The following is a 26,857-nucleotide window of genomic DNA, read 5'->3' as shown; positions in this document are numbered from 1 at the left end:
CACTCATTGTAAGCCTTCTTCTGGAGATCTGTTCTAAGAGGCACTGTGTAAAAAGGTTTTTATGATGAATTCAGAACTACTATCATGTTAAGAGCACCAATTTATAAAGAAGAATTCATTGGTTAAGATCTGAAAAAATAGTTTCTCAGGCCCTACTGACCCACTTTTCAACAAAAAAGAATCAAGTGATGCAAATTAAGTTTTGAGACATTGTTATGCAGTCTGAGAAATTTGTAAAACTGTGTTTTGCAGTAATTTCTTAATAGAAGATTCAATGACTACTTAATTCTCCACTATGCAAAAAAAAAAAAAAAAAAAAATCTGATTTCTTTATATTCTACAAGTTCTGTTTTTCGCAGGTAGTGATAAAATACACACTCCATAATGATGAGAAGTTCCAACAGCAACACAACAATAAAATTTAATTTTAAACTACTAAAGAATACTTAGATTTTGTTCTGGTAAAATGCAATACTCTCTTCCTTTCATCTGATTACAAAGTTATAAAAACATGCACACTCTCCCTGATAGGATGTATGACACCATGAGCCTACTTACATTTACTAGTAACTAAAGGAGACATTCAGATATTAATATAAAAGGTCTTGTTTTCTTTAGTAAAAACAAACATGCTTCTAGCAACTGTTACTGCACATATTTTGCTTTCATTTTCACATGCTTTGATATAAATGAATCAGGTGTGAAAAGAAAGATTTTAAATAAATTGTAGTTCAAGGTAAAAATAATTTTAAATTATTGGCCAGAGAGAGAAAAACACTGCAGGGTTATCTTTTGCCTCTGAAGACAGGAAAAACTTCCCACAACAATACATTTAACGAACCAGAACACTTGGAATTAAAGTTTTCAGGGCACTCAAAACACACTAACTTTCACATGCATTGTTTCGAATCCTCTTCAATCTCTGTCAGTTCAACCTCGCTCAGAAGACTCTGGGGCTGCTTCCCCAAAACTTTTCCTAGAAGGCTTCAGACAGAATTTGAAGGATTTCAGGATCTTATTTCTGATCGCTCTATGGCGTTGCAAAACAAAAGTGACACTTTTTATAATAGAGGGGATTGTTTCCCAACCCCCACAGATGTGCAGGATTTTTAAAAGTGAAAGTTAGAAAAATAATGTTCTTCATCCTGACATATTTTCAATCCTCTTAAAACAATCTCAACAACTATATATAGTATGAAATTAGCTCTTGCCTGTTACCCTTGTTCCTACATAGACTTTTCTAATGTGTCTCACCAGTAATAAATTGTAAAGGAGGCTATGACTCTAAGAGTAGACAGTGTGTTTCATGGGTATTTAAACAACAGCATTAAGTACTATAGGAATCTGTGGAATGTGGACTGCAGATTTATGTGTCTTAACAATTTCTTTACTGGTTTGTAATAAGCCAGCAAACCAACATTTTATTTTTATATTAATTTGGTCTCAGAAGTAGAGTATACTGGAGCATGACAAGAACAACAAAAGTAAACTGGCATATACTTAATAACTGTAACACTGAATTGCCTCCAATACTAAAATATTTATTGAAACTGGGGGGGGAAAAAAAATAGAAAGAATTACCCTCAACAGCCTGCTACCAGCTCTTTAACAGTGGGCAATGTAATGCCTTAAGGTACCTCAAACTGTCTTTCATTTTCTAGACTTAATGGCTGATTGCAGAAATCAATGTTGCCATTAGTAACAGAGTATTTGTTATGGCATGATTTCCTCTGTTGTTAGGCTTGCAAAATGATTACAGTATTAGTGAGGTGCTTTCTTTATAAAGGGCTAAAGATATAACTTTCAATTTACTATCCATTAGTAAGTGACTTTGGAAATATACATGAGGCCAGAAATCTTACCTGTTATTACTTGGAGATTTTATTTCAGCAGTCATAGGCTAGTAACTTTAAAAATTGTACCAGGAAGCTCAATATTTTATAGACATCTCCAGTGAAATATTATCTGCTTTGCTATTTATACACAGCAAGTTAACATGACATACAATGCAATTAAAATGTTTCAGTCCAATTTCTATTTTTCTTGTACTTTCCAATAGATGTGAATTAAGCAGAAGGCTTCATACATGTTAAAATCTGCACATAAGTTAAAAGATTGTCAAAAGGTTAGTCATTTGTATTTCCAAATCTCTTTTTAATCAGGCCAGTGGCCAGGTACAAGGACACATCTCGGCTAAGCAAGTGACATGGTTGTCAGAATAAGGGCAGTCAGAGAGGTTAGCCAACACGCTGTTTATTAACTACAGCTCAAAGACATATTTCCTCACCCTTTTCCGTGGAGGACACAGAAAGATCTGCAAGAGAGACACCGTGAATAGAAGAGGAGACAAAAAGCACCTTCCAAAACCTGGAGGGAGAGGCCTTGGAAGCGACATTGCCACTGGTGGCTGTGCAGACCCTGCACGCTGCTGCCAGTGGGGTGGCAGAGGTGACAGCTGAAAGGCTGGGAAACCTGCCCTTGGAGAGGGAAAAGGGTGAGGCGAGAATTAACCTCGAAGGCATTGCGGGAACCCAAACACAGATGTTCTGGCAAATAACACCACATCCCTGTGGACTGCTAGGAAACGACCTAACAAGAGAACGCATAAACTCCTTTGCTGCTGTGATTTCAAATATAGCTACGAAGCTTTCAGTGCAGAGAGGGAAGAAGAAGTTATCATACCTGAAGAGGAGGGTGAGGAAGGATGTGGGCTGTCCTCCTGGGCACTCCCCGTCTGCGAGAGACCCCCACCTACTCCGCTTTCTTCAGTAATGTTAGAGGACCCTGGTGTTGTCGACCTGCTGACAGACTGAGACTCTTGATCACTTCCAGACCCACGTCGCTCATCGAGACTACCTTGAATTATTTCGTCTTCTCCTTTCCTGTCTCTTTTGTGGACCCTGGAGTGAACGACCACTTGGTGGTATGTTCTAAAAACCCTTCCGCAGTCCGGGCATTCAGTTGGCTTTTCTTTTATGTTTCCATGACTTTGTAAGTTGTAATCGAGTCCCTGGTTCATACCATGTGACAAAAAATCTCTACTGCCTTCTAAAGGGTCTAGTTTGTTTGGCAAGTCTCTCTGATTGCCCATTTTAGTGCTGTGAACCAAATCAGCAGGCATTTTCTGCTTAGAGCCATCTGCTCCTACTAACACATACTCCCGCTTCTCCTTATCAAACATAACTCCAGCATTTGCCAAAGTGTCTTCGTGGCTGCGCTGTATCTGCTGCTCTTTAGACAAAAAGCCATGTTCCATGGCCATTCCCCTTGCCATAAGCTGCCAGGCCTGATAGCTGTTTACTGGATCCATCTCTGCTGCTTTGGCGGCAGCTTGTAACCTTTCTATACAGCTGGATTTCAGAGGAGGCACCAGATTGAGACAGCCCAATAAGGAATGTTTATCCCCTTCAGCAATACTGTGGCCAATGCCAGAAATGGGCGAAAGGAGCTTCCCTAAGACTTCTTTCTCTTTCATGGGCATGTCTCCTTTGTTATAGATTGGATTTTGTTCACTTAAACTTGCTTTGTCAGGAGGAAGAAACCCACTCTGCAAACATGACAGGTATCTTGAATACAAGTTTGCATGAGCTTCCTGGGACATGCTGCTGATGGAGACAGGTACTTCGGGATCATTAGGAGATTTGTTCTTTACAGATAACTTATTCAGGTGAACTTTCATGTGATTTTTAAGAAACCAAGGCTCTTTGAATCGCCTCCCACAGATCTGACAGCAGTGTTCAAAGGAATCCTTGTGCTTTCTCATGTGGCCTTTTAGGAACCAGGCTTGGCTAAACACTTGGCCACACACCTCGCAGCGAAACTCATTGGTGGATTGCTCCCCGTTCCCGTTGGAGCCCTGGCCCTGTGCTGACTCTGCAGTTATGTGAGCCTTCTCCACGTGGCTGATCAGCTCCTCCTCCTGTGAGGCAGCAAAGTCACACAGGGTGCACTTGTAAGGCTTGTGCAGGATCCTTATGTGCCTGTCCAGCTCTTCTCTCTTCTTAAACTTGCCTTTGCAAAATGTGCACCTGAACCCAGCTGTCTGAGCGACAACTTCTTCCTGGACACTGACTGGCTTTGGAGAGGGCACAGGGTTTGAAATATCAGGTGTGCTGTGATTAGGCGGCACAGCCAAGTTACAGTTTGCGAGCGGCATGGGCTGGGTGTGCTGCTGTGCCTTCACATCAGGTCGTGGCTGCAAGAGGCTGCTCTTCATCTGTTTGTCCCGAAGAATTGCTCTCTCCTCCAGCTCGTGTAAAAGCCTGTTTTCTTCTCGGACTCTTCCACGTCCTTTGCCGAGGTTTCCAAGCTTATGAGTACGCAGGTGTATCTTCAGGTTGCCTTTCTGAGCTGCTCTGTGGTCACAGTAGGGACACTTAAATGGTTTCTCTCCAGTATGAGTTCGCATGTGCAGTGACAGGATGCTGTTAAATCGAAAGCGTTTCCCACAGAGGGGACACGGGTACTTTCTGTTTTTCCTGGCATCATCCTCTATGTCGCTCATCTGAGACATAATCCCCAGGTTCTGTCCATTCAAGAACTGCTGCAGATCCACACGCCCATTCAAACTGGTATCCACCTCTCGATTGAGCTGGTTTGCCAGCAGGGCCATCTGACTGCTGATGGGTTGGTTTGCTATGGACATGTGGCTTTTGTCTTCTAGCGGCACTGATGCCTTTTCCTCTGGATTCTGCCTGTTCTGGAGCTCTGGGAAGGCATGGCTGAGCTGGGAAGTGATCTGGTGCAGCTTCTGACTCATTGAATATTGCCCATTGAGTATGGTGCTGTTGAGATGGGCGTCAGCTTCTGGCACAGCTGAAGAAACACCAAGGCACAAACTAGCTTCTTCCATCTCTGAAAATCAGAAGATATTTTAGATTCAGACTGTGAAAGAGTTGCAAGCATTGCATCACTGACGTACAATTTGCATTTTATGTTTCAACTACTCATAATAATGCAAAGGAATTAGTGTAAAAACAATTAAAAGTGTATTAAATGCCAACTGTGGTACACAATTTTGATCATACGTGTACTTTCATCATTCTGCATGTTTACCAAGAACTATTAATTACTATTTTAAAATATGCTACAATTTCAAAACCTAATTATTACAGAAGGGGCAAAGGTTTTACCACCTCCCTTGTCCTTTTTCTTGTGAAACTGCACCTGTCTGCATTTCTATATCTATAGAAAAAGAAATCTTATGCATCTCCCCAATTTTCATTAGAAAAGCCAGAAAAAAAAAAAAAAAAAAGAAATCCATTTGTAACTTTCGGTTCCATTAACCATATTCAATATATTATACATTCTACAATGAGAAAGATACTTTTATGATTTGACAAAAAACCGATGGTATGATATTTACTGGTGTACAATAAAACAAGATAATGTTTTGGGAAAAAATAAAGGACAAGCTTTAGAACAATAAAAGGGATTTTGCTTTAGTCAACAAAAAGTGCAGTAATATCTCATTAAGCTGATTAGTATGCTGCTTAGAAACAGTACTAGGTGCTGTAACACATGATTATAATCATAAAAATCCTTCAGTGTTTGCAAGTAAGCATTAACGAGGTATATTAAATTTTAAGGAGACTGCGACTAGCAGCTTTGTAAACCTCTGAGATTAAGATTTAACCCTTCTGTTACAAAACATTGTTATTTTGTCATTTTGAAACTGAGCCCATCAAAAGGCACATAAATTATCTTCTGCCAAGTCTTTTAATTCGTTGTTGAGAACCTTCAGATTTCTGCTCTTAGGAAAACTTGCCAGATTATAGAAGGAATATCTCTGTCCTTCGGTGAGTAAGACATGTGATTTAAGACACTTTGATTTGTTTTAAAGAGCTCTCTTACAGAACTAGATAAAACCAATTAAAATCTGGGGAAGGTGTTGTGGAAAGCCTCAACAAGTTTAAGAATTTTAATAACTTTCCTAATACACAGTAATGACTGCAAATGGTACCTACACTATGTATATTGCAGAAAATTAGAATTCAAAGCTGTTTGTTAAACACAAGTGCTCTGTTCTAGTCTGCATAATTGTCCACAATAATCTATCCTTGCCACTTCTCTACTCCATACAGATATAATGTATCTATAAAATTCTGTTTAAATTATAAAGTTTCACATAACTAACTCTCAAACTATATGATGCTATAAGGTTATATTAGAACATAATTAAGATTTTTGTTTTTCAGTGGAGTGATTTAACACTTAATTCACTCACAAAACTGCTGAATTCTCCATGCTATTAAAAAATTAATTTGGTCAACCTTCTGTTTGGCTTTAGCCAAAAGCATTTATTCACTACTCCTTGTACAAAGGCTACAGGCACACTCCAGGTGGACACCATTCCTCACACAGATTCACAGTGGCCACTTGATAGACAATTCAAGGTCCAAATCTGGTACATACTTAAAATGCATGTAATTGTGCTCGTGGGAGTCGTCCACAAGACTTCAAAGGGTGACCCTTGAAAGCAAAGTTCCAGTCATGATTAAGTATTTGCAGGACCAGGGGTCTAAAAAAAAAAAAAGAAAGCATGGGAGGTCCTTGAGAGGAGACCTATTTGGTCCTGGCAGGATGACTGAAGTTGTGACACAATTCAGATCTTGTAAGTAGAGGGAAGTGTATATTCATGCGTATTAAAGATGAATATGAGCTACACAATTTTGCTCAGCTGTAAAGCAGATCTTTTTCAAAATTTAACAGATTCAGGTCTCCTGCTGGTGACCCATCACTTACATACTGTCATTGTTATTATTTATAAAAATATGAAAGAGATCAAGTATAGAAAAGGACCACACTTAAGATTAGCTTGCGGTGTCTGACTTCCAAAGGTAGGGAAGCATAATCAAGCCAGGTGTTTACCCAAGGCCATGCAGCAAACAAAGAAAATTCTTAGTTGCTATGCAAGTTTTCTGTGCAGCAGACCACAATCATTCAAAATGTGAGTACACACAAACCCTCCTCTTTTTTTTAAATTTTTGAAAGTTTGCTTAACTTTCAGAACAAAACAAATTTCATGTTCAGAAGGATTAACTAAACAACTTAAGAGTTGTCGTGCTTAGGTCTGTCATTGCCTGAAGTTGACTGAGATTTTGAGTATCCACCTACACACTTCTTAAAGAAAAATAAACAACAAATAACCTTCCAAAAAGCAACACAAGAAAAACCCCCAAACGAGAATCTACTTTCTGTCTGGATTCCACATACCACGGGTGTTATTTCTCCCCACCATGCTTAAACAAGGCATGTTGGCAAACAAGAACACAAAAATTCAAGAAATGCATAGCATGTGCAGACACACACATACACTGAAGAGGGTCTAGAAAAGTCTTTGTGAATTGTCATTATTCTGTAACAGCTTGAAAAACGCAGTCTGAATTTCATTTTTTCAGTTGATCTCAGTAGGAACTGGTGCCTTTACATGCTCAGAAAGGTTTGGGTAGTTAATTCTAGCATTTTATGCTCTATCGAAGTTTGGAAATGCTGACAGATCCCAGTGGAATTTATTAATTCTGATGTTTAACCCTAAGCTTCAGTTCAAATGTATGGTTATTTGGATTGGGGTGGGGAGTTATGGTTGAGATTTTAGTTATTCAGTGCCTCTTTTTCAAAGATAACTTTAATATAAAGTAACAGCAGCTGTAGCTGGAACATGATAATTTCTTCCAATTTTTTCTTTTTTCTATTTTTTGTCTTTCAAAAACATACAGACACATATAATGTAGAATATAGATAGAATGAGTAAAAATAAAAAAATAAAAGGAATACCAAATCTATAATTTTTCATTTAAAGACTAATAATTTTGATCAAGTCGGGGGATCCTGAACCCCATAGATTGATCTTTTGGCATGGGAAATTTTATATATTTTTGATTAAATATGCAGAAAGGTCAGCAAAGCCTCTGCTTAGTGAGCAATAACCAGCTCTGAATGCCACCTACTCCCATCAGCTGTGCAGTTTCTGGGATCCAGTTACAACAATCTCAAACACTACAGTCCTTCCATTAAACTGCATTCCCACCCTCACCTGCCCCAGCTTCTTGTAATCCCATTCCTGCCTCTGGCTCTGAATTGTCTCCTCCCTTCCTCACTACAATCCAGTTTCATTGCAAAGTATAACCATGGCATTCAGAGTGAAATTTCTCCTCCTACAATGCCAAGTTACTGCATTTCTGAACACAGGGAACCTGCTGTTGTTCAGCTCTCATGTAAATCACTCTTGGTACTCCTCAGGCCTTTCACAGCAAAACCTACCAAAATCTCATCTTGTATCCACATGAAAGACACAAACAAAACTCGTTCTCATCCATTATTCCACTATGAATCAGATAACTCAATCTAATTTGCCTAATTTCTCTTAAAAAGAATTAGAAATTTCATTCTCCCCCTCTTTACCCATCATCCTTGTCTAGATATATGACCAGACAGGGTTACACCAGGTGGGGTAAGAAGCTTTCATTCCTCAGTGATCCTCCTGTAGTTCATGGTACCCACCTTGGTGTCAAGGTGGTCATTGCACAGCCTCTTCCCCATGGGCTGGAGCTGCTCCCTGGCTGCTCTCCACAACACCCAGGAGGTGCAAGGGTGCTTCTGTATCACAGACATGCCCACACACTGCAGTATTTATGCCTCCCCATGGACTTCCCTACAGGGACAATCCTCCTCAAATTGGCCTAAAGTACCATTTTACTGTATCCACTCTGTCCCAACAATAAAATGCTAAAGAGATGAAAAAAACAAAACAAACCAAACAACCCACCAAAAAAAAAAAGCCCCACCTGAATGGACTTCACTGGAATTTAGCTTTCAACAGATAATCCATTTGCAGTTTTGACAAAACAAATACTTTTGCACAACATCTTACTTCATTATGACTTGCCCTTCTTGCTTACCCTAACACAAAAAATCCGGAAACATAATAAGTGCTGCTGTGATGCTCCATAGCAGGAAAAATATCTAGCTTTCAATTTTTAAACATATAGTCTATTACATTATTTTTCTGATCTTTCCTATAAGGAAAGCACAGAATGTTTTGCTGTTGCTCGCACTGGGAACAGAAGCACAATGTTCTCAGTAGTTAACAAATGTTTACAAAATGAACTGCAAATCAAATTTGAGATCGTTAAGAAATTAAAAATATGTTTGTTGAAGTTTATGTAGTAAATTTCTGACCTTTAATTATCTCAAATGTTTTCTAAAGACAGCGTCCCTCAAGACGTGGCACTGTAAGGAGCATGTTGGTCTCAGGACTTGCTACAGGCTGCCCTTCCTAACCTAAATAAACCCTCAGCTCTCACCCAAACGAGTTGCTCCAGCCAAAAAGTCCCGACCTCACCCTGCTACACACACAGGCTGCAACCCAGTTGGTTGACACTGCTCAGGGCAGGGCAGGAGCACCCTCAGGGACCACCATACCCACCATCACCGTGCTGTGGTGTGTGGTTTCCCATCCCTGTGAAGAGGGCACTCAGCTTATGAAATTCACAACAGGATACATATATTATAGAAATACTCTCTCATCTGCTACATGAAGGTACAGTGAGACATTCAAGTCCTTTGATGATACTAATAGTTATTTTGATTTCACTCACATTTTTGCCCTCAAGACTATTTCCTGTGATATCAATAACGAAAGTTCTGACTTTAGCCATTTCAATTGAACACACAGATTTTATTTAACTATCTGAAATGGATTACTGGAATTTAAAACCAATTATGACACCAGAAATGCCTGTCATCACAACTACATTAATGTAATACGAGAAGCTCAGCTTCCTCTTGCTGGAAATAGAGGGAAAAAAAATATGGCAAATAGAATGAAAGAGTTTAAAGATAAATCTTTACCTACACACACACACATGTAAACATATGCAGACACATATATCTGTATACAGACACATATGTGCAGACACACACACCTGTTATCTTTGGAAACAGATGGACCAAATTCAGCTCTTATTTACACCTGTTCATTCCTGCTGGACACACACACTAAAGCTTTTCCCTCTTCACTGCTGTAGAGAAAACAGTCATTTTAAAACCACTGTTGTGCTGTTATTATAGCTTAGATTAGGTTAGTTAAAAGATTTACAGTTCAGTAAGCAAAGTAATGCTTTACAAGCTCACGTGTTTAAACGACAAGCTCGCTCTGGCCCTGATCCTCTAAGCAGTTAGAGCTACACACACTGTTACTTATGCTTTCAGAATATAGACCTGGTATTTATCTTTCCAGCTAGAAAAATTCACATATATCTACATCATCTTGTGGTCCACTGACAAATTCTAAATACTCCAATACAGACTGCTTCAGTTCTTAGCAACTTGTAAACAGGTATTGCTGAGAACCTTCAGAATATATATTGAATTTTTATTAAATATTGTTCTTATTGTTGTAGCTGAAGCAGTTGAACTAAGGCTGTTATAAGCATAATACACTCCTGTTAAGAAATACAGAACACCAGACTACTGAACCCTTTCAGGGTCATTAAACAGCTGTAAACATTATTACAAAAATAAACCAGAGATTTCATGCTTACATTTTAGCCCAGAGCTTGGTGTGCTGAGCAAGTACATTTTTTTCATCTCTTACAATCAACGCTGGTGACATTTGGGCATCCAAACAAATTACATCACAAATATTACTGAGGTGGGTAGGATACTGAGCGGTTTATTTGCCAGATGATTAATATATAAACAGTAGGGCAGGAGAGATGACCTATTCTTCTTTGACTGATTTGTAGGCAATACTAAGAGACATAGATGTAAATAGTTATATTTTAACAAAAACATGTGTGCATGGAAGGGGAGGCAAGAGATCAGCTGTATTTAATGCCACCAGGACAGCATTATCCAATCTGATAAAATGAAATAAACATTAGGCCAGATTCTATTCTCATTTTACTTATGTAAAATAGGGTATTTGCATTGAGTTCATAGGAGTTTTCCTTTTTTTTTTTTTTTCTTTTTTTGCTTATGTAGGTGTCCTGTTCCTTGGGGGCATAATAAAATTATATTAGGGAAATGTATGGTTTCTGGAGTATAACAATGTCTTTAAAAAACAAACAAACAAACAAAAACCCACAAAAACAACAACAACAAAAAAAAACCAACAAAACCGTTAGCCTACAGGTAATGTGTCTTATCTATTTGTTTTTATTTTAGTATTATCAAGGCCAGCTTGGTAATTTGTTTTTACTGTTAGCCACTTTAGCACATTTAAGTTCTGTAGTTACTACAAAGTATACGAACGTTCTAAAAACTAAAAAAGCTGTGTTGAAGCGCGAGTCGAGCACGGTGGGTACAAAGTGATGTTGCACTGGGCAGCTCCTCCAGTCCCAGCTGGATCCCCGGGGTCGGGGCTGGAGCCTCCCAGGAACACCCATCTTCCAGCACCCGGCCGTGTGGGACCACGCAGGGGGGGAGCCGGGAAGGCATTTGACAAAACTATGGCTGCTTTGTAGTGCTGATATTTAAACAAGCTGCTTATTGATTCCAAAACAAAGTACTCCTTTACTAACAACAGAGCCAACTCATTCCACAGCAGTTTTTATGTCTTAAAGAAGGGTTAGCAGAGGGATTTTGAAGTTTCAAAAGTCATTAGCAGACAGAAAATTGTTTGCTGAGGCTCTACTGCTTTCACTCCGGGCTGGGAAGACAATTGCTTCCTAAAATACCTGTTACATCTGTAGGGTCCTTTCTAGTTAGCACAGCGTTTGGGGCTGATAACTGATCAGTAGAAGATAAATCCCTAGAACAGACTTTGGTTGGTAGCACCCATGGAGTGGAGGACTGTGAACTGTTTGTGATCACAATCTAGGAGGATGAGCAGAGAGGAGAGAAGAGGTCATCTATAAATCTCACTCACAGATTAGAATAGAAAGATTAGAAGAATGCAGACAAGCTGTTTGATTTATTGCTACTTTGCATGTGACTTAGCAAAATCTGTTTTCCTTCTTATTTATTCTATTTCACTTGCATATACTTAAGAAGTCAGATCCAAAGAAGAGAAAGATAAATAATTGGTACTGAAAGTTCAGTAGATTAAAAAAAAAAAAAAAAACACAACACCTGATCTTTTTTTCCAGGCACTGGTTGCATCTGGGATCATTATTTTTTAGCTTATAAACATTGATTCTTATTCTATTTTATTTTATTTTTTTCCTAGTGATCTCCTGATGATAAAAGTAAAGATAAGAGCGATACCAAAATTCAAATTGGAGTCTTATTTGTGGAATGCTTCAATTAAACTAAAGCTGCTGTTACTTTAGAAACAGCATTTTTAAAAGTAAATTTGTTATTTTCATGTAATTTGGAATGTATACAACTGATTAAACCCTCTCCAATTTGATCAATCTCCTGTAGCTCCTATCTGATCACTCACTTTAATTAATCTAACTGGCATCCATATCAGATTGAAGAAACCTTAAAATTAGGCTTTTAACGATCCACTTTACCATCACACAGTACAAATAAAATAATAAAATGCCTGGAAGACTTTGCAAAGCATATTTATGATTTCATTTTTTGTCAGTTTTACAGCATGAAATGGGGTCTGAATCTCCTATTCTCATCTGAGGACACCGCGCTGCGCTGGAAGTCTGCAATACTCTAACCCATTATATAATATTAAAAGAAACATAATGTTGACCCTATTAATCCTGCATTCCTCACACAGGCAAGTTCCACACACAAGGCAGAGCATTTGAGCTGGGTGAGGACAGGAGGATCAGGCCCTCTGAACCAATTACGAAGAGATCAAGCAAGAAGAGTTAAGACCACAGGAACTCAAAGCATAGTTTGAAACAATTTAAATCCAAAACTGTAATGCCGGGTTGATGATTTTATTTTCATTTCAGAAAGGCTTAGACTTAGATTTTGTGCACAACTAAATATAATGTCAAATGCACATATGTCCCAAAGATCAAAGTATGATTGACTGAAATATTCAAATGTGATAGCCCAGGGAGATTTTGTTCACAAGGGCACCTGTCAGAAGCATAAGCTTGGATACAAATCATCAAATAAGTATGTAAAATCATTACTAAAATCCAGGCATGCAATCAGATAGTCAGTTGTCTGACACTGTTGGACTGTAGCCAGCACAGTGGCTCAACAGACTAATGCTTTGGTCTTTGCAGATCCTCAGGGCCCTAGTTCAGTTCCTCCTGCTACTGGTCAGGTCAACTGTCTGTACCTAGTGTTGACTTTCCTGGCACTTAATGCTAGGAGCAAAGAAAAAAAAACCCGAGTCCATAAGTTCCCTTTGACCTGAGCCACAGAAACATCTGCTGGTTGAGTCATGAACTGCTTGTTGGCCAAGTTTAACAGTAACCGATCCTGTTGCGGATCAGCTCTCTCAGCAGTAGGTGTCACTGCAATAAATAGATGGATTTCAAGGGACAAAGACACACACTTACCAGTGAAAATGCATAAACAGAACATCCCTGAATAAAGAGAGTTTCAAAAAGAAGTATGTGCTCCAATTAGACTTTATTCCTTAAACTTTATGCAAAATGAGAAATTAAATTGCACGAGTGGGATTGCCAACAACAATGTAATTCTGCCCTTTAGTCCTGTATCACAGAGATCCTTTAATTCACATTAACCACCTCCCTGCAATCCCAGGTCTGTTAGGTATAGACTGTTACAGTTAAACCTTGGGGAAAAAAAAGAAAAGAAAAAGCTCTGTAACAAATAATTTTCTCTAGTGGAACAAAAGACCTAGTTATATGGAAAGGCACTGCACACTTCACTGTAGTTGTAGGACTTAAAGACCACAAGGTTAGTCTATTTGTTGTTAAATCAGAGAGTCCATACCCAACCCTATCTGCATACAGAACAAGGAACAAGAGAATACTTATAACAGCTTGAGGGGCGGGGTGAGGGGAAAGATGTCTCAAGTATACATTTAATTAATAGAATGCATATTTTGAAAAAGCAGCAACCAATTTATATTTGAAACAGAAATATTTGGTGTGCCAAATAATATCACAGAGATGTCAGCCAAGTCTACACCGTATTTGGTTTCATTATCACAAAATGGTTTGTAGGATAATTAAGGCTGCTCCAAATTGCATACTATTGAGTTAGACTGTAGACAAAACAATGCATCACCAAGCATATGGGCTACCTGTGATGACATCAACACAGAAACTACGTGCCTAAGGAAATGTTTTAAGAAAAAATAAAGATTAATACATTAATCCTTGCATAACCTGTTGCACATGAAAGAGAACATATGTGACAGTACATAGTCTCAAATACATATATAATACAATTGCATTTATTTTACTTTCAATGATATTGAAGTGGGAAGAAAGGAGATGAAAGAATACAGAGATAACTAAAAGATAAGTGATTCCATTCTTCAAGGTCACTATATTTAAGAGAAACCAACATCAAAAAAGAAGTCCCCCCCATGAAAAGCATAAAGGACCACACTACAAATATGGAAAGATTTAAGTTCCTCCTTCCCCCCAGCATTCAACATCCCCAGCAGTTACTTCCACCAGCTCATACATGGTATTCTCTAAATGCCCCCAGCATCATGGATCATCAAAGCATACTCTGATCAATGCAATCAGAGAAGAGGCTGAGACATTTTCTGAATATTTCTCCAGTGGGCACAGAAATAACCAATATCTTAACATAATGTAAATGGAAACAGGTAGAAACTCAGAAGTAACTTGCCCAATTTCAGTGCTCCCAAAGGCCAGAAAGGGACCAAGTTTTTCAGAATTTCAGCACTGTAGAAATGAGTATCCCTAACGGATCATTTTCACATCTCATCTAGGAAAAAAGCTTGCCATGTATCTTGACTTAAATAGATGGCTCATCCTCTGTAAAGAAGCCAGGGACAGCATCCAGAACTCTTGACTCCCATTGCTTAGTCCAGTATGCCAGATAGCTTTCTTTTATCAAACATAATTGACTGCTGAAAAGACTAAGGTTTTTAACTCATGACAAACCTGTCAGCATAAAACTTTTTTGGTTAAAATATTACAGATAGTTATTTTGGTTTTTAATAACTGAGATTCTTGGATCTTAAACCCTTCCACCTTCAATTTCTGTCTTCTCTCTTGCTCAGCCCAACTGATTTATTTTTCCTCTCCCTATAACCCATGGACTTGGTGACAAAACGAAAATACATAATGATCATAATGGTTCTTAGATCAGTGCCTTCAGTGAGTTATTTTTAATACTAATTTCCAGGAAAAAAAGGATAATGTTGAGAAAGCCTCAGTTTCAGTTGTATGAGATGGAGTAAAAGATGCAGTTGAAATAGATAGGGATGCTGGGAGGCAGGTGGATGCAGGAAAAATAGAGCAAACATTGCTCAGAACAATCCTTGTGCTTGTGGTCTCCCAAGAAGTAGAAACTTCTTGCAGAATTAAGTGGAAAAAGACAGATGAGGAAACACAACACAAAATTAGACTAAGGATAGAAAAAATGTACTTCATTATCACTCAAGAAAAATGAAACACTAGAAAACACAAATCTCTTTTATCCTTTGGTGTTCTGGTCTGCACGTACTCTTACTGATATATTACAGCTGCTGTCATTTAACTTTATTAATTGATCACTGTCAAAAACACAAGAGCAGAGCTGGTAACTCTGAGACCACCTCATACCTCCTAAACTGCTTTCCCACTGAGACAAGTGGCTCATATTTACAAGGGTGTGGTTACCAGTCACTGCACAGCTCAGTCACCCCCAGTTTGATTCTTCAACTGCTACAATCTGACCAACCCCAAGGTCAGAAAATCATCACACTTCACACACTGTATTTTAGAATTCATAGAGAAGAAGAAAAAAAAAAAAAAGATCTACATGCAGTGCTGCTAATCACACTATTCTTTTGGATGGAGAAAAACAATCCCAAACAGGAATGTCTATACTATATGATTTGGGATATTTCCCTGTATTTTCCCACTTGCTTTCAAAATTCTCTCTACCTTTTGGAAAGAGATGGCTCTGTCTCACAATAACCATGCCTTTTCCTCTGAACAATAGTGCAAAACAGTTGTAACAGTTCTGCAATTATGCCAAGCAAATAAAAATGATGTTAACACAAGTGATCAGAAAAAAGAGCCCCATCTTTGCTGTGCTCTCAGATGCAGAGAGGTACAGCCTGTGAAGGGAACAGAGAATCTCCTCCCTTTGCACTGCAGGATCAGGCACAGGAAAGGGAATGGCTATATAGTGCACATATCGAAGGAAGCAGAGATGGGAGCACTGATTATGGTAAAACAGGACATACATTTAAGTGCAACGGCATCATGACCTTCAGGATCCCAACAAGCAGAGCACCAACTACTGTTTGGGCACTCCTGTTTTATCTGGGCACAATAGCTTTGATCATTAATAAAAAAAGGGCACTGAAAACTTGGCAGGCATATAGCAGATAGATGAATAGGGGGGAGGAGGAATGCCATAAAAATACAATAACATATTTCAAAGCTATGTGCAGGATAAAAATCCTTTAAATAATTTTGATGTTAATTGTAACATTCCAGGCCCTTGGCTGAATAAGAAAACCTATCGTGGTGATAGGATAGTGGCAACAAAGCTGACAAAGAAAGTCTGATAAATGCAATCACAGGATGACAGACCCTGGCAAGTTCAATTACTGTTGCAAAGTCAGGAGGGAGATGGACTCTGCTAACTGTAATATATCCTCAGCAGCCAGCTCTGACCAAACTCCTCCAAGTGACTGAAGCCTCTCGGGATCCTGTCAGTCCTGTGGCAGGCTGGGAGCAGCTACAGTTGTTAGAAGGACCAGGGAATAACAGGGAATGCTTTACTGCAAGTTTTTGATGCAACATAGACATAAGGAACTCTCAGTGAAACTGTTCTAGAGTAGTCTGTGCAAATGAGCAGCTTGCACTCACTTTCCAGCTCATCTAAAACTTCAGTCAATGCTAACTTGCAAACCTGTGTGAATCCAGGCAATTCCAACAAAACAAAAATCCAGGGAAAAGGAGGGAGAAAGACTTGGTGGTTCAGTTTCAAGGACCTGGCCGTGGGAGGCAGCGAGTGGGCTCCCACTACTTGCAATGGGACATCAGAGGGCTCCTCATCATACAGGACCGAACATCAAATGTCCAAAAGCTGAGGGAACTGAGTTCCCACACCAAATCCCTGCTCAGGGAATTATACTGTTTCGTTGCCCAAGCAGAAACTCTCGTGTTTCTGATTTCCAGCACCCTGTGCCTACTCGTATGAATATAGAGATTGTTATATCTCTCTTTCTAATTAAAAGGATTTTCATCTCCTTAGTTTTCTGCTTCAGAATAGACCAACTATTCCTATGTGATGTGAGTAAGCAAGAAGTAGATGTATACAGAAAATTGTGGCTTCTCATACTTCAGCGCAAAATTATCTAAGGATTTAAGTCATGTTTAATCAAAGTATCAGGCTTCCTTGCAGTTTCCTTTTCTTTTTTCCTTTTTCTTTTTTTTCAAAGTCACAAAAAAAGAACTCTTTCTCGATTTTTTGGTTGTTGACTTTTATTTTCCTAGTGACTTTTTTAGAAAAAAACACACTCACTGTGTTATTAAACAACTTCTTTGTCCTCTTTCTGGATTTTCCAAAAATATTGTAAAATGACAATGGTATAAAAATTATACTGTAAAAAACGTAAGTACTGTGAATGAGCAGAGTTGTTCATTTATATCCCTAGCTTATGAAATGCCCGTATCATGTATCCTTTATCCAACAGCAGACTCTTTTAGCTTCAATCACAAGAGCTAACAATATGTTATTGATATGATTTCAGGAAACTGTCAGCAGGCAGCTTCACTTTCAGCTCCTCAGCTCTGGTGAACGTACGCACAAAACGTACCTGTGCCTCTCCTGCATGAAAGCTGGCAGCACTGTGCACATTCCTGTCAGCTGTCACAGCAGAATAAAGGGAAATGTAAACAGGTCTTCCTCTCTAAATGCAGCCTCATACTCCTTACACAGCGAAAACCTGCTACTGGTTTCACTGGGAGTTTTAAGCAGCACCAGAAGCTCGTGTCAGAGCACTGAGGAGCAGCTCATCACTCCCTGCAAAAAGCTGGAGGAAGGACCAGCTGGGCAAGTAACCCAAGGCACTGCTGAGGACCCTCATCCTTCTTGCCCTGTGCCCACCTTCTCCCCAGCAGCCAGACCTCCTCCCTCAGCTGGCCTTTCACTCTCCTGCAAATGAGTTTCCACCTTCCGCTTGTGCCCTCCAATTCTATTCAACACCAAATCAATGGTGTTGACTAGAGAAGAGGGGGTTAACCGGGTTTCTGCCCTGCCAGGAAGCAGAGTGGGTTAAATGATGCCTGAAGCTTGGTATGCCCCAAGCCAGGTCTCCAGAAGCAGTTGGAGCCTGACTCCTGTAAGTGGGGTGAAATTCAGGACCCCCAATGTGCTTGTGCACCTGAACCTTTGGGCTGCCTTGGGAGAAAGGGTGCAATCAAAATGAGAGGTGAGGCTCTTCTGTAAAGATACAAACAACTTCTTTTTCAACCACTGCTGCTTGAAGGCAAAATAAAGTTAGCACAGTATTTTCAAGTTTTATATTTATATTTATGTCTTGTTATATTTTCAAGAGCTGAAGAATAATCACAAATATCAGAAGCCAGAACAGGTAAGCTAAAAGTGCAGCTCTTCCTACTCTAGGAAACCAGGGGGTTTAAAACTAGTTTTCATATTGGTTTGTGAGCTTTAATAATAAAAGAATAGGTTGTACTATTAAATGGTGGTCATTTTTTTAGTCTGACAAAGAGCAATAACAGGCTGCTTCAGGAGTTAGCACAGTTTTGGTGGGGTTTTTATCCTCCAAATGATCAGAGAAAGTACCGTACTTTCAGGATGTGCCTCACTTGCTCTTAAAAGGGTAAAACAAAATATTCTTCTAGCTATTCTAAGCCTGCCATATAAGTATTATGCTGTTACAGATTTCAAAAGGTTAGCTTCAATGAACCTGACATCAGTATAACCCAAAATAACCCATTCAAGAGAAAAGTAAGAAATAATTGCTGTTTTCTCTTTTTTTTTTCCTCAGCTATATTGCTATAATGATTTTGCATAACAGATTGAACAAAGTGCTGTTGTGACAGGTGGTAGAATTCAGCTAGTAAGCACAGAGACAGGGTTCAATTTAGTTTGTGAATCCTTTAATTGTTGTGCAGCTAATTAAAGAAGGTTCTTTACACTCGCAAGTGTTTACCGTTGCTAGTATGCATACATGAAAAATTAAATTGTGCCTTCAAGGGCTGAGAACTATAGAAAAATCATAGCTGATTCTGCAACATGCTTACCAGCTCAAAATAGCTGCTTTTCACAATTGGAATTTGTAAAACTTTTTGCTAAGCAAATATAGAGCTAATTAGAAGTGTTCGTTGGACCAATTAACATTTAAATAAATAAGCCATATTGCACATTTCACAGTCTTTATTTAATGATGCTTCTTAACTCTTTGGAAAGATTCCTTTAAGTACAAATAAGTTGTCATAAAAATGAAAGACAAAAATAACACCATAACAGTATATTCTATGCTTTTTTCTTTTTGCCTTGAAGTCTTTTCTAAAACTCTATACCTGTTACTGGGGAAGGGGGGGGGGGTACACAAATCTGGTTCCTTCTTTCATCTTGTCAAGTTACCTTTCCACCCTTTTGAATGCAAACAGAAAAACATATTTGATTACTATTTAAAGTGTTATGATAGCTCTGTTTGTTTTGCCCCATGGAACAGAATCTGTTTTAGACAAAAATTTCTTACTTTTATCTCATAAAATGGCCATTCCAGCCAAAAAAAGAAGGGTGTTCTCAGAAGAAATTGCTCTTAGAGCAAGAAGAACAGCAGTTTGAAAGTTGCAAATACAAACAACAAAGTGAAAGAAAAAAAAAATAAATCTGTTTTTCAGGCCTGCTGTGAACATTCCCACAGCAAACCCAGCGCTGTTATACCTAACCCAGGGCCACAATTGCCTGTCTCTTCGGGGTCAAGTGATATTTTGCTTTCAAAACAACTGTCTTTTAATTTAGCAGTCCCTTTCAATCAATAAGACCCCTTCAGTCTGCGTTGAACACACATTTTCTCTCTCTTTGTCAACCTCCAAACCTCTTCCTAATACAAAGGTTACATTAAAAACAGGGGGAAGGCTTCTTGCTACTTTTTTCCAAGATGCATGGCACTACCTTGTAATCACACTAAGAGCTAACATGGAAGGACTCGTTGTTGACCTTGGCTTTCAGCACAGAAAACCAAATTAACAAGGACCAATTAACATTTAAACAAATAGGGAAGATTAACAAAGAATACTCTGCATACCAAGAGGGTAAAATAAACTAAGAGTACAGTATTTCCCTCAATCAGCATGAATTAGATTCTCCAGGAAGGACTCAAGCCCATCAGTGCGTGGAAGCACAGGCTGCTCTTTCCTGTACTGGCAAGGCCTGCTGAGCTCCAAAGGGGATGGGGCCACGTGTGAGATGGCAAACCCTTGGAAAAATTATCAAAGACCCCACAGTCCTGAATGCTATTCTCATGGAAGGGAAGGTGCTGCCCATCTTTCTGGTCTCCACTCTGCCTGTTCCTCCTGAGCCTGTTGATATTTGGGATCAACTTCCCTGAGTGCCGTGCCACAGGGAGCACGAACACATGGCTTTGAGCTCAGGGCTCCACCACCAGCAGGCCAAGGATGGACACCTCTCACAAGGACTGTGAGCATATGATACTTCTGATCACATTTTCAGTCAGAAAGGCATGTTTGGTTTTGGGGTTTTTTTTAGATGCAGTAAATTCTTGTTAAAGGCAAAGAGAAGAAAAAGTGGCTTGGAATGGACATTTTAAAACACGTATTTGGGAAGTCCCTGGAGACTGGAAAGTTCTTGTTTTAAAATGTCCATTCCATTACGCTCAACCTGAAGGCTCCAACCTAAATTTTGATGCTAACTAGGTAATTGTTCTGAGTACTGAGTCAAAAAATACATGCATGAAGTTCTCAAAACTTTCATGGTTTAGAGTCTCTACTCAACTTTAATTTCATATACTTTAACCCTTCTTTGGGGGGAGGAGTAGGGGCACACAGGTACCTGAAGCTGTAACCTGGAGGTAGTTGTAGGGTCTCCCTGTGGCATAAAATCCAACGATGCTACATCAGGCAGGATGAAAACTGATTGAACTCATCACCTTCACCTTCCTTGCCTCTCACTCTTCCTTCAGGTAAATCTCCAAAAACAACTTTAAATTGGCAAAATTTCTCCACCATTCTTGGATATCATTACCTCAACAGAACAATTAAAACCCCTTCTTACTAATCACCTGCAAAGCCTGTCTCTTAATAGGAAACTCCTCCTACACAAAGGTTATGAATAATTCTCAGAAGGTTACAGTATGATCTATCATTTTAAGTATTTGGATCTGGAGTACTGGTTCAGGCCTCTAACTGACAGCCACCTTTATGAATAGTTAAGAGTTCACAGAGATGATTATCATGTACTATTTAAATATGTATAAAGGACAAAGATAATAACAATACTTTGCACTTTAATAGAAGCTTCTGTCTGAAATTCTCAAAGGAGAGCGAAGTCCTCACAAATGCACACTCTGACCTGCACAGTTGGTCATTGCTATTATTCTCAGGAATCTGGTAGGCTGTTATTGTTAGATTTCTCAAAAATGATAGTGTCTGGCTTGATTTATGGAGCAACTGAAGCTTTACTAAATGGGCAACACAAAGTGATTCACCCCTCCAGGAGTGTTGGCCGGTGCCTCGTGCCGAGGCAGGAAGCAGCGTGGGACACTGCAGGGAGCTCTGCACATCCCTGGCCTCTGTTCTCCTGGTCGAGGGGAAAATCCTTCTCACTGCCCAGGCTGAACCTCCACTGACTGATCAGCACATTGTCCAGCTGGGAGAAATGCATCTCCTGCTGCTGATGTTCAGGAATAAGCCTTTCAGTAGCCACAAATATAATTTTAGATTTTTTTTTTTTTTTTTCCCCAGGACTAAACATAAAAAAGCAGAGGTGGACTCCACTTGACAGCCAAACTTTTTTGCACGAAGAAAACTGTTCTGCATTTCGTTATAAATACAGTCAGTTTTATATTTATAAATAAATAAATAAATGAAATAAAGTCATCTATTTCTAAATCCCCTGTGTTGACAAAGTTAACTTCTCCTGTCTTCTGATCAAAAGGCAGGACAAAAGTGGCTCTCTTTGCTATCCCATAAAATAGAGAAGGAATTTGTACCTTTCACAGAAAATATGAACGAAGCTAATAAATTGAAACAGAAGTGTCAAAAACAGGAAGCCCAAAAATCATTACCAATCCCACACAACTCTAAAGTCCGAAATGCTGCTAAAAGTTGGTGTGTTTGCAATCTGGACCTGGACAATTTCAACTTATGCAAATGGCATTTGTTCAGTGGTAGAACTAAAGGTCCTCCTGACCTTAAGGGCATATTTACATAAGAGTCAACTGATCTTGAATAATTCCACTAATGTATTAGGAAAACATGTTTTACTTCCAACATTACTAATATGTTTATTATACAACTTTGTTTCTTAAACAAGTAAATTTCTTAAGCAACTATGAAAAAAGCAAAGGAAAAAAAGAGTCAGATATGTCCCAAAGTACCAAAGTTTTCCTGCTTCCTCTTACAATACCAGTTTTGATCCAACATTTTTAAAAAATTGTTATGAGTGTCAGAGAAGCACAAATTAATTTCAGGTCTCTTGCAAAAGTTGTGACAAATATAACAGAGAGAAAGAGAGAAATGGGGAAAATCTATTTTAATGTGATTGTTTTCAGATACCTGAACTAAGTGGAAATGAGATGATATCATGAAATCCCTCTGGAACAGACAACTTCTTTTGAAACAAAATGCAATGATGGATGGAACAGGACCAGCTTTGTCTTCTGGACAGTTTGTCCTGTAAGACTGTCTTCATTCACTTCCACTTTCATGTCTAAAAACCTGCTCAACACAATTTCCCTACCAGCACTGTAGTCAGTCTCAACTTTTTGTGGGTTTTTTTGCTTGTTTGGGTTTTTTTTTGTTGTTTTGGTTGGGGTTGTTTTGTTTGTTTGTTTTTAATTTTAGCTCAATTCATTAAATCAGAATGATAAAGTTGCTGAAATAACACCCCAAGCCTCTGGCTGCACTACTGCTATCACAATGGAGCTCTGATCTCATTTGAGCTCCTATAGCTAATAACAAACAGCAAGAGACTGAATTCCCTCAACTCAAATATAACCATCTAAAGTCAAGATAAATTCAACATAGCATTCACAGATTCAGAAGATCAGAAAATTGGTTCACAACAACTTATCACAGAGAAACATGTTAGCACAAGTTAACTGATTCACAGTAATTTTTAGTGTACATGCTCTTGGCAAATGTGATGTAAACTCAGTACAGCTTACAGTAAAAGACATATTTCACTGGTTTCATTAGGGCTAAACTAATACACTGCTTCTCACGTGCTGGGAGCAGGAACTACTACAGAGACACATACAACAGCTGACAGTTGGTGATCTGGGTGTGGGATCAGTATTTATTGCTAGGTAGTCTTTTGCCACGGTTAAGAAAAATCAGATATTTCAAACTGTAACTTATTTCACCAGATTTTCCTTAAAACACCTGCGTTAATTTTTTCATGGAGAGCTACAAGACTTTTCCCTAGGGACTATACTGGCTGTGGAAGTCCCACCAAACGTGCAATAGGATATGGGCTGGCAAAAATACACAAGAAAAATCACAAAGTGACTAAGCTCCATGATAGCAGAGATATCAAGACTTAAAGCAGCGGGAGGTCCAAATTTTAAAAAATACACTTGGTGGATCCAATCCAAACCCAACTTGGAGACAGTCTTTCCTGTAATCTCCATGAATTTTAGTTCTAACTCATGCTGAATCAGTGACACACATTTATATCCACATATGGAACTTGAATCCATAGAGATGTGAAGCTTATTGTTGCAAATGATGACCACATATACAGGAAAATATTTAATTTACCCATATCCTTTATCTTTCAATGCAGTCTTTAACACAGAACACAAGAATCAAGGTGGGCATTTACAGTTAAGTATTTTTTCCATGCAAAATTACCTTCAATAACTGAAAACAATCTGAATTAAAACCAAACAACATTGTACTGTAAAGTATACTCATAAAATGTTTTAAAGAAAAAAATCCCCCCCCATGTAATTTGATTATAAGCTACACACCGTTTAACTACAGCAACACACTCTTCTAGGGTTTCTCTTTCTTAGTCTAACGGATTGGTAAGGTTTCCACCCTTATTTTTCCTGCTCAAAAATATCGCTGCAGTACTACTGAGTAGCAATGGAGCATGAAGCTGGAATACAGGGAGAACAGGGATTCCTACCTTACACATAACACACTGGCTATACACGGTCTCATGAATGAAAATAAATCCAAAAAGTCAAACGGAAAAGATATCTCCAGCAGTTTCCAGTTCTTCATGCATAATTTCACTGACAGTGGAATGCTCTTCCACTGGTGGCACTGCCACCATCAACCCAGTGCGCTTTGGGATCCATCAGTGCAACAGAGAGGAGTTGATTAGAGGATGCAGGGATACAAGACAGAGAAGAAACAGTAACAAAACAACAATGCACCGGAATTACTCCTAATCATAATTATTTTCCTACTTTTTTTTAGAGACTAAAACCTGTATTGAAAAATCTTTACCTTTGATTTGCTGTGTACAGCGAGCAAATATTGGGTTCAGATTGATACATGTGTTTGTGTTGTAGGTAAGGATGCAGGGCAGGGAGCAGGTACAATGCTCTGTGCACACAGGAGGGGCCACACTCAGCAAAATCTTTTTCTCTGCACAGGCAGTGCACTGGCTCAAAGCAAGAATCCTCACATAACAGTGAAACTCTGCTCTGGTTAATTTTAAGATTTCCAGACTTGACATCGTAAACATACTAAATACTTTTCTTCAGCTGTAGCCATGTTTACTCAAATCACAAACTATATAATAATGTGGAGTAACATATGTGCAAAGTGAACATAACCCACATTTATTTTGTAACTCAGTCTGCAGTCAGGTTTGCGTGTTCCCTAAATGAAGGAAAAATATGTGGGAAGCTTAGATCCAGAAGTTTACAATAGAAACAACAACAAAGAAATCACCTCCGCAGAAATGTTTATAAACAAAACTTCTGCATTTTTCCTTTTTGTTAATTATTAATTTCATGAAGCAACTACAATGATCACAATCAAAAATAAGTACACACCTTCCCCCAGAAAGTTCCCATAACAATTCCTATTTATCATCTCCTTTCAACATTCTCATTTAGCCTTATTCTTATATGATCTTCTATGGCAATCACTTGATAGCTGCTATATGTTCTGAATAACATTTTTTCTCCTGGGGATCATATACCTTTGGGATACCTAAGAGACTTTTCCATAGATCAAGAGGTATCAGTTGACTTGGAAGATCTCCTACACAGGAAGGCAGACAGTTGAATAAGCATTTACAGTGAAAAGTTTTTGGAATAACCAAGCAGAACGCACACAACGGCCACACTAATGTTGCTGCTGTATCCTCAGGAGTTATTCACTGATTTCCACACCACAGCTTTGCACAAAATTTATGAAATTTGGTCAAATATAAGCATGGGCTAAAACACCTTCTTAAATTAAGACTGCAAAACATCAGCACTGCTTGTGAGAGATGTCACTAACCAGAAAGGCCATGGGGTTTATTTTCCTATCATATTTAATGTTTCTGTAAGGCAGGGAATTGGTGGGCGTTGGTACCTTATAAACCTCTAATTGCAACAAGTAAGTTTCAACAAGTAAAAAGGGAATCAAAGTGAATTTTCAAGCAGGAAACACACAAGTTTGTTCAATATTGTTGAAATTTCAAGCAGATGCAGAGTCTATTTGCAAGTACAGACCAATAAATAAGAAAAATGTAACGTGTACACAAATACTGGTAGTATTGGCTGAAGCCATTTCTCTGCCAGACTGTGATATGGTCTGGCACATCATATGACTTGCACTTTCTAGTTTTATTCTAGGGGGTTTTTTTAGGATGCAATTTATCTCACCTATTTGTAGCTGTTCCAGTATCTCATCCACCTAAATTAGACACCCATCTTTAAAGAAAATGAAGTCCTTTCAAGATCCCTATGCCTTTTTTGTGAGAAGCAAACACAAATAAACCAATTTTTAGACCATATTCCCTTACCTGGTGCAGGAAAAATAGCATTCCATAATCCAAATGATACTAAGTATTTCACCAAATGGCAGCTGGCACCTTCACTGCTGCACCATGAGCACTGTCTTCAAAATCATATTTTACAGGAATCGTGACTAAATTGTTACTTACAAGGTTCATTTTGTAAAGACATTAATTAATGGACTGTACATGGAAGCGAGTTGGGAAATATTGTGCATTTTGTGCATTATTCTGTTGGCAAGTGCATCATTCTAGTAATTAGTGTTGACATCTTTTTTAAAATGCATTAAGCAATATAGACAACATATGGTGGGGGTGGGGTGGAATAGAGAGAGTCTCCCATCTCTGAGCACTAATACTGCAGTTGGGTCCTCCATTGCATGTCTTGGTAAAAGGTACATTTTATGTACAATTCTGGACTTCAAGGACAGTCTGGAGAATCTTGCATTCTCACAGACTGCCAGAGCTGTAGAGATTCAACAATTCTTAGTTGTGGAGAATGAAGTAACATTCTTAGCGAACCATTCTTTTAAGAACATCCATTAAAAGAGTCATTCCCTTCCCTACGGATTTCATATTGGAAAGCAATTCACCATTGTGCTCAGACAGACATCAGTTCCCTTTCTCTTCCTCCCTCCTTCTC

At 38.8% G+C, this 26,857-nt stretch overlaps 1 protein-coding gene across 2 annotated transcripts in view; it reads right to left on the bottom strand.

Moving 5' to 3' along the window:
• ZNF536 (zinc finger protein 536) overlaps positions 1–26,857 on the bottom strand; it is a 232,114-nt gene that overhangs the window by 69,840 nt on the left and 135,417 nt on the right. For both annotated transcript variants that reach the window (XM_027895808.1, XM_027895809.1), the window contains exon 4: positions 2,683–4,854. In XM_027895808.1, coding sequence (XP_027751609.1) covers positions 2,683–4,852 — 2,170 coding nt within the window. In that variant the 5' untranslated portion in view covers positions 4,853–4,854. The remainder of the gene's footprint in view (positions 1–2,682; positions 4,855–26,857) is intronic.

Source organism: Empidonax traillii, unplaced genomic scaffold, assembly GCF_003031625.1.
Source record: "Empidonax traillii isolate 1590-97213 ecotype Southwest subspecies unplaced genomic scaffold, ASM303162v1 scaffold470:size469199, whole genome shotgun sequence".
In the NCBI taxonomy this organism is placed as follows: Eukaryota; Metazoa; Chordata; class Aves; order Passeriformes; family Tyrannidae; genus Empidonax; species Empidonax traillii.
This window is presented reverse-complemented; position numbering and strand designations above follow the sequence as displayed.